Source organism: Pygoscelis adeliae, unplaced genomic scaffold, assembly GCF_000699105.1.
Source record: "Pygoscelis adeliae isolate BGI_AS28 unplaced genomic scaffold, ASM69910v1 Scaffold298, whole genome shotgun sequence".
Classification (NCBI taxonomy): domain Eukaryota; kingdom Metazoa; phylum Chordata; class Aves; order Sphenisciformes; family Spheniscidae; genus Pygoscelis; species Pygoscelis adeliae.
This window is the reverse complement of record NW_008825303.1, coordinates 4142119-4153606: the sequence shown is the minus strand read 5'-3', so window position 1 is coordinate 4153606 and position 11488 is coordinate 4142119. Positions and strand designations below refer to the sequence as shown.

Genomic DNA, 11488 nt, shown 5'->3' with positions numbered 1-11488 from the left:
GCAGGGGTGTTTCTGCCTTCCCTGTAGCTTCAGAAGTGGCTTAAGGAGCGAGGCAGGTACCTAAAAGCGCGGCTGGGCGTTGCTCAGGCCTCCTCTTAGTTTCCCGTGTGCTTCCCGGCAAAGGCTCGCCCCGTGAATTTATGAGGTTTCATCGTCTGGTTTGGGGTCGGGGGGCGTCTCGCTTCGATTCGTTTTCCTCCCTTTCCAGGGCTGTGCGGGTCTTAGGTTGGCTTGGCTCTGTTCGGCGAGAAGGCCGGAATGTCCCTGCCGGAGTGGCACATCGCGGTGAAGCTGGCGGACCAGCCGCTGGCTCCCAAATCCATCTTACGGTTGCCGGAGACGGAGCTGGGAGAATGCCCGCTCGGTGGGTGCAGCATCTCCTACCTCAAGCAGCTCATCACCGGCAAACTGCAGGAGTCTGTCCCAGACCCCGAGCTCATCGGTAGGTGCCTGCGTGGGTCGTGTCAAAGTCCTGCCACTTGGGGCCACCCTCTTCCTCTCCTCCCTGCGGCCGGGACGCAAACATCCTACCGTTGGTGATTTTGGGCCGGTGGGGAGACTTGGCACAACCAGACGGCGCGGCGTGGGGGCTCAAAGCTTGCTCCAGAGACTCTGCCACGCTGCAGCAGTCTTAGTACCTTGTGCTTTTGATAGTTTGTTTTGCGCTCGCTTGGGATCACAGCGCTCCTGCGGTGTCGGGGCCCTTGTCAAGAAGTCCTTTGCCTTCCTAACACCGGTGTGTCCTTGTGAGATCTCTTACGAGAACCGTGAGAGAGGTTGGCCCTTCTAAAGGAGGCGGCAAAGTCGCGTTCTGTGAGTCTCGGCTCCGTGATTTTCCTCCCTGAACCTCAGCGCCATAACTTCCCTGTGTTACGGAGTCCCTGTGCTGCTGACCAGATGAAGCAGCCACACATGTGGAGCAATAACCCCCAGGCAGCCCTCACTTAAAGACCCCAGGCCCTTTCGGAGCGTGCCATAGACGTTTAGATGTTTCTCTCTCCTAGATCTGATTTACTGTGGCCGTAAGCTGAGGGACGACCAGACGCTTGATTTTTATGGCATCCAGTCGGGCTCCACTGTTCATGTCTTGCGCAAGTCCTGGCCGGAGCCTGATCAGAAACCAGGTGAGGAGGAGGCGGCGTGGCTTACCGCTTCGATCTCCTCGGGATGTGTTTGGCGTGGGTCCCTTGTGACTGAGGAACAGCTTCGCTTGTGATTCGCTTCTGGGAGGCTGACGGGGGGCCTGCAGGAGGAATCGATCGATACGTTTGTGTGGGGACGCTCCACCTCTGACAGCAGCGAATGGGTGTCATGTTTTCCCGCTGATGGGAGAGTTAAGGAATGAGCTAGGTAACGTGGAGAGTGAATATCCCTTCCTTAATTGACTGTGATCACTTTTAGGGGGCTGCCAGAGAATCGGGAACAAAGCGACTGGTTGCTCAGCTCGAGGGATGAGGGGGCTTGTGTGTGTTCCTAGTCTGCCTCACTGTAGAATAAGATGGGTCAGTTTAGAGTTGTTACTTTAATACAGTTCCTTTTGTGCGTGTAGGAGGATACATCTGTGTATTTCTACACGTCTGGAAGCTGAGAATGCAGTTCCCTGTTACGCTGTGGTAAATGTACTGAGACATTCGCAAGCAGTAGTCTGTACCCTTCCTCTCTTGGTCAGTCGAATCCAGGGGAATTAAAGAATCACCACCGCTGTGGCAGCGTGGAAGTCCCAGTGGCACGTCAAATGGCTAGTAAAGCTGACAGAGGGAGACCCATGTTTTGTTCTGTTATTTTTCCTCCCTCAGAGCCTGTGGATAAGGTGGCAGCAGTACGGGAGTTCCGGGTCCTTCACACTGCCCTGCACAGCAGTCCCGCCTACAGAGATGCAGTGAGTGGGGCTCCGTACTTTGCCGTCTGGGCGTCTTTCGTCTGTCCCCTCTCTGTGAAGAGTCTCCTTGAGTGGAGCCTCGTCGTGCGACGCTGCTGATCTGCTCTGATTTCTCCGGTAGGTCTTCAAAATGCTGGGGAACAAGGAGTCGCTGGATCAGATCATTGTAGCTACTCCCGGCCTCAGCAGCGACCCTGTTGCTTTGGGTGAGTCCAGATGTGACCCGGAGGATCTGAGGGAAGCCAAATAAAGATAGTCAGTGTTTAATTCCTGACACGGGGAAGGGAGAGTTCCCCTTCTCTGGAGAGAGCGTCTGTTTTGGTTCCTTTGCGGAGCGTAAGAGTAAGTGCCTGCTCCGGTGCCAGAGATGTGCTCCGTTGGTAACGTTTGGGGATGGACGCTGGCTTCGAAAGGATTAGGGAACACGCAGCCCAAAGGAGAGCAGTGGGATGGATGTTTTTTCCCCCGCTGCAAAGTGTTGCAAAAATGTTCGCTAAATCTAGCGTGCTTGTTCTGTTGTTACGAGCTTTTTTGGCACGCTGCTGTGAGGCAGGTGGAGTATGGGATGCAGTCACAACCCCTCGCAGCGAGCAGCCGGCTGGGGTGAGCCGGGTGCCAGATTTGATCCTGCCCTTAAGGTGGAGCTGTCTGTGCTGCAGCACGGCCCGTGGGATCTGCTGGGACAACCCCATCCCTTGGGTGAGTGGCTGTGATCGAGAGTCTCTCCAGGAAGACGTTTTACGTCTTTAACATCTTTTACGGCTTCAGAGGGAACAATAATAGAGTATTTATGGTGTCTGCTAGTGACTCAGTTCCTGAAAAACAATGAATTCTTTTGGTTTTTCCCATGACTCTTGTTTGACTGGCTCCTGTTTCTTGTATCCTGTCTTTTACTCACCGTGTTTCCTGGTCCCTCCCAGGAGTCCTACAGGACAAGGATCTCTTTTCAGTGTTTGCAGACCCCAACATGCTGGACACGTAAGTTCACGTAAGCTGGTGCAGTGACTAAGCAATGCCTTTGTCACGCTGTTGTGTAGACCGCTTCTCTCGGGGGGGGGGGGGGGGGAGAGAGAGTTCTGCTACTGCCTGCCGGTACAGACGCACCAGGCCAGAGATTCAGGGTAGAACTCTTCTTCCTGGGCAGCAGAAAGGAGGGAGCTGGTGGCTTTGATAGGCATCTGCCTCCACTGTTGGATTAAACCAAAGGCTGTTTAGTGGGAGACAGGGCCATCGTCGCCTCCAGCTCGTGGGTTCAAATCTGGATCTCGTTGCTCACAGCAGAGAGTTGCTCCCATGAGAGCGTATGGGAGATGTGTTCAATGGGAGGGTCAACATGCGATCAAGAAGGAGCCTCAGCTTTTCTGGCCGTGTGGAGCAAGGTGGGGAGGTGTTTGGTGCTGGACAGCCAAAGGCGGTGTCTGGGGTGGTGTTGGCGCAGCCAGTGGGGATGGCTCTGCCATTCCTGACCTAAGTTCTTCGCTGGTGTTGAGCTGCTGATTTCCTCCTTTCCCTGCGTATGTGATTCATTCTTCCACTCTTTCTCTCCAGGCTAATCCCAGCCCACCCCGCGCTTGTGAATGCCATTGTCCTCGTCCTGCACTCGGTGGCTGGCAGCACCCCGCTCCCAGCCCCAGAGACGTCCTCCCGAGGCATGTCCTCTGGCTCCTACCGGGACATGCCAGGTACGTTCAGCCACACAGGTGAGCGGGGAACCTGCAGAGATGATGTGCTGCAGGATTTGCAGGCAAATCTGTGCTGTACTGACAGAGTCATCCCCAGGATGGAAGGAAGAGAAGTTTGGGTTCCTGAGCTAGGAGCGTGCAGGTGTGGTTTGATAGATTTTTGTGCTGCGTGAGACTCACCTGGTCCACGTCAGCCTCGGGGCCTCTCCCAGCCAAGCGTGTATAATGACTGTAGGTAGCAGAGCGCTGCGGCCTCTGTTTTGTGCAAGTGGTGGGCCTGACCTGTCTTCCACTGACCTGCTGCACGTGAACTCGTCGGTGCTGAGGCCCCTGTCCTACCCAGTGCGTTAGCTGGGGCTGAGCCTTGGCTGCCTGGCCAAGGACTCCACAGGATTCTCGTCTGGTGCCTAATTCCTGCCAGCACCTAGTTTTCTGCATCTGTTGGTTCTCTGTTCTGTTGCAGGTGGCTTTCTGTTTGAAGGTCTCTCTGATGATGAAGATGACTTCCACCAGGTAAGCAGCCAGGTTGGGTGGAACGGCTGTTTTGGACTTGCAACAGGGGTTTAACTTGTAGCCCTTACAAGACTCCAAAAGTTTTCTCTCTTCCTGTCTCATGAACGGCACGAGCCGCTCTGGCTCCTAGGGGTGTTGTGGAGACAAACATACTGATTGTGGCGTGCTTGGGTGCTGTTCACGTTAGGATCTTGAGTGCTGAGGTAGGGTCACAACAGAAGAATGCAGAAGGACGACTCACAGCAGCGCTTGTCCTCGGCGTAAACACCTTCGCGGTCAAATTGACGCAGAGCCAGCGTTGTGCACGGCTGAGCACGGCTGGGAAGCATGGGAATGTTGGTCCCTGCTCTTCTTCTGTAACGTAGGGAGGTTTTCCTCTCCAAAGGACAAAGTATTTTGTAAAGAGAAATTACATGTTTAGGCAAAAAAAGTGCCTGTCAACGGTCAATTGGTTTGTTATAGGCTAATAACACTTTGTTTTTAAGCTGATGGATGATATATGAAAAAGTTTACTGCCAGTTTCCACAGCTTTGTAAAAGCTGAGTTGGCGGAAAAAAGCACATCCGATTCTTGTCATGTTTATTTTCTAAAAGTTCCGCACTTGAGTTTCAAGTATTGTAGGAAAGGGATCCCCGGGGATGGGCACATGAGCCAGATTTTACTGGGACGCGGACACCAACATCAGAGGTGGTTTTTGGTTTGGTTTTTTTTCCCTCCCTGCAGAGCACAAGATCTACACCATCCAGCAGCGCTTCTGGTTCCCGCCCAGCTTCCCTTGGCTACGCCGGGGCTGCTGGACCCCGGCCGATCACCCAGAGCGAGCTGGCCACCGCGCTGGCACTGGCGAGCACCCCAGAGAGCAGCTCCCACCCGGCTACCCCTGGCACCCAGGTACAACGGCAGCGCAGAAGCTAGGGGGATCCTCCTGGGCCATAAAAGCAGTGCTTGACCGAGCGCAAGCCCTGCTCAGGTCTGGGGGTCCTCGCTGTTTTATTTTCTTATGGCTGGGGTCTCCTCCATACGGGCTTGGGGGGAGGCATGATAGTGGGGGTGCGGCAGGCGTTGCTCTGTGCTGGCTCTGGCTCCCGTGACAAGTGTTCTCCCGATCCATATACAACTTACTTCCTCCTAGGGCCACTCCTCTGGGACCTCCCCGATGTCGTCCAGTGTCCAGTCGGGAACGCCCATCACCAACGACCTCTTCAGCCAGGCCTTGCAGCATGCCCTGCAGGCCTCAGGGCAGCCCAGCCTGCAGGTCAGTGTTGCAGCCTCTTCCTTCGGGAGCCCCTGAAAGCCCCGTATCGCATTGGGTGTTGCAGGGTGGAGGTGGTTCTTCCAGCCGCCTCCTCTGGCAGGACATTAAGCCGACAGGGGCATCGCTGGAGAAGCGGTGCTTGCAGGAGGCGTGATAGACTGATGCAAAAGTACTGGGCGGAAGCGGGAGGGGTGGGCTGCTGGATTTGGGGAGTTTGCAGCAAGACTTTGAGCTTTCAAGATCTGTTTGCGCACTTAGCATTGTACTTGTGAGCTAGAGAGAGGGGGAAAATCCAACGTGGAAGAGTGAGCTGTGGAGAAGGCTGTTTCATTTCTGCTTGGACTCTCGCACCTACCCTTAGCTTCTTTTGTTTCCTGTCTGTAGAGCCAGTGGCAACCACAGCTTCAGCAGCTGCGAGACATGGGCATACACGATGATGAGCTAAGTCTCCGGGCCCTGCAGGCCACCGGAGGGGACATTCAGGCTGCCCTGGAGCTCATCTTTGCTGGTGGGGCTCCCTAGGTTTTTGGGCAGGAGAGGGTGGACTGGTGAGTCGCACTGAGGCCGCCGTTGGACTGGTGAGTCGCACTGAGGCAGCCGTGACATTCCTCGGTCTGGGACTCGGCCCTGAAACTCTTCTCTGCACTGGGGTTCCTCTCTCCAGCATGGAGCAGTTGGGGTGGCTGCTCCTTTCCTTGCAGGTGGGCAGTGTGCTCCTGTTTGGGAGCACTGACCATGCTGAGGGCAGCTCCTCCAGCCCCAGCTACTTCTCTCCAGCCTCCTTCTTCTGGCCACCAGAGACGAGACCTCAGAACTTTGTCCAGCACGGAGAAGGAGGTGGCTCTGTGTGGGGGAGAGATGTTGCACCTACGGTTCTGCAGTCTTAGATCTGTCAATGCATTCTCCTGCCTGTTGTTTCATTCCTGCCCGCCCGACGTGCCTCTGTCTATCTTGTTTTGCTTTTGTGGTCCCTCTGTGTTTGACTGTATTAAATGGACTGTATTCACTTGCCTGTTGTTTGGGTTGTGATCTGTCCCGGCTTGTGTTCCAGATCTGCGAGGCCATGTGCTCATTGCAGGAAGGAAACTGGAGAAAATGCTGTGCCTGTTGTAGGACTGTTGTTATTTCAGCAGAGGGCACTCCTCTTACAGAGCAAAGCTGTATCTGTTAGGAGAGCAGTGTTTGGGGCGTAGCTGACCTGCGTAGCCATCCTGCCCTGAGTTAGGCCAATACAAGAGAACTCTTTGTGCTACAGATATTCTCCAAGAAGGTGCTGCAGAGAAGCATCGTCTCTCCTTCTTAGCAGAAACCTGTTTGTTCTCGGTTCTGTTGGGTGAGGCTGGTAGAGTCCTGCGAGCTGACAAGAACGAGGGTACAGGTGCAGGAGTTCATGGCCACCACAAGGTGACAGTGGAAAAAAATGACGAGCGCAAGGGTTGAGGCAGGTGCCAGGAAGTGTGAGGTGCTGCCAAATGACTTGGGAGGAATGACTGTGTCTCTGACACAGGTTAGTCTGGCTGCAGCCGGCGCTTTCCAAAGTGTCTTCTAATCCTGGGTGGCACGTCCGAGGTGCCTAAGACCTGAGCTGCAAAGGCAATCAAAGGCATTTGCCTGTAATTACCGTCAATGGGAGCTGAGAGAAGCCAGAACCGGAGCGGGGCTTGGCTTCGCTCCGATTGTACCATTGAGATTAACAAGGCATGAAAATGGGAGCTGGTTTGCCTGAAATGCCACCCTGCGTTAGTAGGGAAGCTAAAAGCAGAAAATGCTTTCCTACCTTCAGACTGCCTGTGCTCCCCTCTAATTCCTCTCCAAGCGCGAGGATCGCGCTGATACAATCTCAGCTATCGCCCAGCAAGTGCTGGATTGCTCTCTCCAGGGTAGCCCATTGACTGATAGGCTTTAATCCTGTCTAGAGGATTAAGTCTCTCAGGAGGGAGGGACTGTTTTTATTTTTCAGTACGTAGGAGACAAGATGTGATGGACGTAACCGGCTTTCCTGACTTGGTACACCCTTCCGGGTTGCTGCCCTCATTACCTGCTTTGGAAACCCAGTCCAGATGATGGCCGTGGTTTTATGTGTATGAAAACTGATTTATTTGTTCCCGTCCCTGGTGCCTTCAGTCTTTGCTTTGCTGGGGGAGTGGATAGCACACGCACAGCATCCTCCCTCCCTTCCCCGCTGTGGAGGCAAGCCCTGCTGTCAGGCCTCAATCCTCTCGGGCTAACTGAGGATTAGCTGTATCGCAGATGTTGCTGCCCAAAGCTGGAAAGCATTTGCAGGCTCTCACAGACCTGCTCAGGGCTAGCAGGACTTGCTTTGGGACCAGGGCCACTAGTTTGCTTTGCTGTACCGTGTCAGTTCTCAGCTTAGCCCAGCTTGGGGTTCTTGGTGTCCCAAAATGGTCTTTCTTTTCTGTCCTGACCTTGCTCTTATGATTTGATCACTTTGTTGACCCACATTTCCTATTAAGTAGTTTCTTCTGTTGCAATGGCTATTTCTGCTTCTCCCTCTGTCCCCAGACAATTGAGAATTGCCTGGATGTTTCGTATGGAAAGAACTCTTTTCCAATTTCTTTCAGAAACTGTCTGACTTGGCTTGAAGTACCACATCAGACACATTCTCTCTCTGAATTGGCTATGGCAGAGAAGAACTTGGCACCGATGTTGTTCACGACGCGACTGATGCGTGTGCTTTGCTTCCCCCATCTCGCCTGCCTTTGGCTGCCTAGAATAGACGTGCTCAGCAACCAGGCAAATTTAGAGATGCAGGGATGGGAAGAGAGGCTCTGCCTGGCACCTGCAGGGCTGGTGAGGAGGAGGAGGAGGAAGGGAAACTTTGCTGCGGGAGCTCTTGCAGGAGAGCGGAAGCTCGGAGTTCCTCAGAACTGGCTCTGCAGCAGCCAGGTGAGCGCCGCCTTCCCGCCTGCTCTAACGGCCGAGTGCCTCCCAGCTTTGGGATGAAAGGGGTGCTGGCAGCCACCTCTGCGTGCAGAGAAAGCTCAGCCAGCACAGCCTCTGCCAAGGGGGAGAAACCGGCTGGGGGGAGGCTGCAGGAGGCGCACGCTTGTTTGGAGAGGCCCTTTGCCTGGGATTGGCAGCCTGAATGTGGCTTATGGGGATGCAGCATGAGGTCTTCTGTCCAAGCCAGTTGTCCTGCCTTCTACAGTCATTGGAGGAGCCTATATCCCGAGAGAGATACCGAACAAAGCTGGAATGACGCTGGGAGACGTGGACATCCATTGCTTGCTGAGAAAGCAGCTAAGTCCGCGACAGATTCTGCTCTTTGGGAGCAAATTGCAATGCACTACCTCCCACCTGCCTGTTCCCTGTGGTCCACCCTAGGTGCCGCTGCCCTGACACCCTCCCCTCCTCCTCGCTACTTCCATGCTAGGGTTAGAGGTGCATCCGTTCTTGTTGGGTCTCGGCTTATCTGTATCGGGCCTGCGTGCCTGGCCTCCGCCACGCTTTGTTTGCCAGCCAAGCATCTGTGGCCTGACCGCCTCACCGGCACTGCTGCGGGAGCAGACTGGGAGGTGCTTGGCTGACCCTTTGGAAGAGGTGGAGGTCAGGCCACGGTTCCCCAACGTAAGCGCTTTCAGTAGGGACTTTCTGGTTCCGACATCAAAGAGAAATTTTTGGTTCAGTTCCTTCTTTGCCTGTAGTGGAGCTGACAAGGGAAGTAGTAACAGCGGGCGTTTGCAGTAGTAACGGTCGCAGCTGTTTGTACTCCGGTGTTTTCAGTGATCTTGTTGTTTGTTCTGGTGCTTGACCGTCAATACTGGCGCATTGTGGACGCCTGCAGGGTGAGGCAGTTTGGCTGGGACCTAGGCTCTTCGCCACGTGTGCTCTGCTTTTCTACTTTGGCCGCCCTGATGGCTTTTTTCACGCTTTCCGCCTTGTCTCTTTCTGCCTAAGGCAGTCCTGAGCTGACTGTCTCCGTGAGGAGCAAAGCGGTGTTGTGGGGGAGTAATCTTCCAGCAAAAGGGTGAAAGGGAGACAGAGCAGAATCTCCCAGGCTTCACGTCCCTGATGGCTTTTGGCTCAGCCTGTGTGACTGCCCACCTGTGTCTTCTGCTTTCACAATGATGCTGGAGGCTTCCCATGTGTGCAGGGAACGCAACCGTCGAGATCTATCCCAGCAGCAGACGTTGATGTTTGAGGTATTAATTGTTTGTGTGCAGGCACAGTCCCTCTGGTGTGGGCATACTCGGGCGGTTTGTTGGATCGGATCATAAACCGCCAAAGTTTCAAGCTCTTCAGCCTTGATTTCTGACTTCAAGTGACTAGCGTGGGAGAGATTTCCCCTCATCCTCCCACGTCTCCAGTATTTCAGAACAGACGTTTCTTCCCTGCTCCCCCAGCCAAACAGAGGCTCTGAGTGTCCCCTGCTTGCGGGACCCTGGCACAGGAACCAATTCCCCGTCTGGGCGAGGCAGCAGAGCGCCTTAAACCGGTGTTGCTGTTTTGCCCAGCTCCGTCCACAAATGTTCAGGAGCCAGAGGACTAACTGTCGCAATGCCCCTCCTGCTCATCACTGATGTCCGTACTGAGCTGGGGGAACATCGTTCTCTTCTCCCCAGCACAGTGCGGGGCCACACACCTTGGCCCCCCAGCTGCCCTCTGGCACATCAGTTCAGAAGATTGGTGAAGGCGACTTTCTCCAGTGCTCCAGGATGCAGCGTCTCCCTCAGGATTTGCTAGGGCAGGAGTAAGCTGGGTGTCGGTCTCTTCTCCCAAGTAACAAGCGATAGGATGAGGGGAAATGGCCTCAAGCTGCGCCAGGGGAGGTTTAGATTGGACGTGAGGAAAAATTTCTTTACTGAAAGAGTGGTTGAACATTGGAACAGGCTGCCCAGGGAAGCGGTTGAGTCCCCATCCCTGGGGGTATTTAAAAGACGGGTAGATGAGGTGCTGAGGGACATGGTTTAGTGGGCATGGGGGTGTTGGGTTGACGGTTGGACTCGATGATCTTGGAGGTCTTTTCCAACCTTAACGATTCTATGATTCTAAGCTTGGGCAGCTCGGCAGGATACATCCATGTCGTGAACAGCAGCAGGGAACTTGTCTGGCAGAGCCCTTGCCCATCGGCTTGCCTCCTTCGCAAAGGACTCGGTGGTTTCCTGGCTGCTTTCAGCTCTGTCCTTGTGGGGAATGCCAAAGTGTCGGGAAACACATAATCATTTTTAGTTTTGTGCTGGTTCAGTGAGCTGAACGGTCTCATGGTGGGGGACAGGCTGGTGGCAGGGCAAACTGAAGAGGGAGCAGCAGGACCAGGTGGGGGTTCCCTGGCAATAACGAAATCTTGGTCTTACTCTTTAACAGGCAAACTTTTGAGGATGGAGGAAAGAGTTTTACTGATGCTGGGACAACTGATCAGGAGTAAGGTGAGAGCCCAAAGAACAGGGCAGCTGATACAGTGCAGCTTCATAGAATCCTCTGAAGCAGCCTGTGGCCTGTGGGACTCGGTCCCTTTCCTAGCGTGAATCAACATTTTTCTTTAGAAGTGACAAAATCACTCTGTGACTTTAGTCATCAAAGCATCCTTTTAAGGAGCTGTGCTTTGCACAGCTGAGAGTCCGTGTGATGCTAAATGGAGGACAGCACAATAAAACAGTGCGGTTTTAAGGCAAACCGGCTCTATTTTAACTTGGTGAAAGCAGAAAGGTACTGAAAATGTCACACCATGAAAATATTTCTATTTCCTAATATTTTCTTCTATATTTACAGTTTTCTAATGTTTGTAAGTCACAGTGTTTATGAATAATCCTTTGATTTACAGTAGCGCGTGCAGTTCTAGTTGTGCCTTACAAGGATGCTTGAGTTTAGGAGTATGGTAAGCAAAAGGAAAGCTCAGAGGGAAGAAGATAAACATCCCCTGATACATCCTTTGAAATCAAGACAATGGCTGAGCCGCTGGCTTTAAACATGAAGCTTCCTGGCTCTAGTCCTCTTGAACTGAGCTTGGAAACTTTAAACAAAACAAAAAAAAACCCCCAACGATCTTAAGGTGAGACCAGGGATTTTGGGGAGCACTTCTGACCACACAGTCTCTCTAGCTGACTTCTGGGTGTTCCAGGCTGCCAGCACGCAGAATGGTTGTCCCAAAATCACTTTGAGACTTTTTTTTGTCCCTGCCGCTGAAATAAATACCTTGCT

General features: G+C 53.6%; 1 protein-coding gene and 1 long non-coding RNA gene across 2 annotated transcripts in view; both read left to right on the top strand.

The window, feature by feature from the left end:
• Nucleotides 1-205: 205 nt before the first annotated feature.
• UBL7 (ubiquitin-like 7) lies at nucleotides 206-5886 on the top strand. Its single transcript, XM_009330083.1, has 10 exons — nucleotides 206-442; nucleotides 1005-1124; nucleotides 1797-1879; nucleotides 2001-2085; nucleotides 2800-2857; nucleotides 3428-3561; nucleotides 4025-4074; nucleotides 4798-4965; nucleotides 5207-5329; nucleotides 5714-5886. The coding sequence occupies exons 1-10, from the start codon at nucleotides 259-261 to the stop codon at nucleotides 5849-5851; spliced, it is 1143 nt and encodes a 380-aa protein (XP_009328358.1). The 5' UTR covers nucleotides 206-258; the 3' UTR covers nucleotides 5852-5886.
• A 3398-nt stretch (nucleotides 5887-9284) lies between these two features.
• The window catches only part of LOC103922013, a 4283-nt gene continuing 2079 nt past the window's right edge, over nucleotides 9285-11488 (top strand). Inside the window, exons 1-2 of the long non-coding RNA XR_663866.1 lie at nucleotides 9285-9492; nucleotides 10655-10716. This is a non-coding gene — a long non-coding RNA (uncharacterized LOC103922013). The remainder of the gene's footprint in view (nucleotides 9493-10654; nucleotides 10717-11488) is intronic.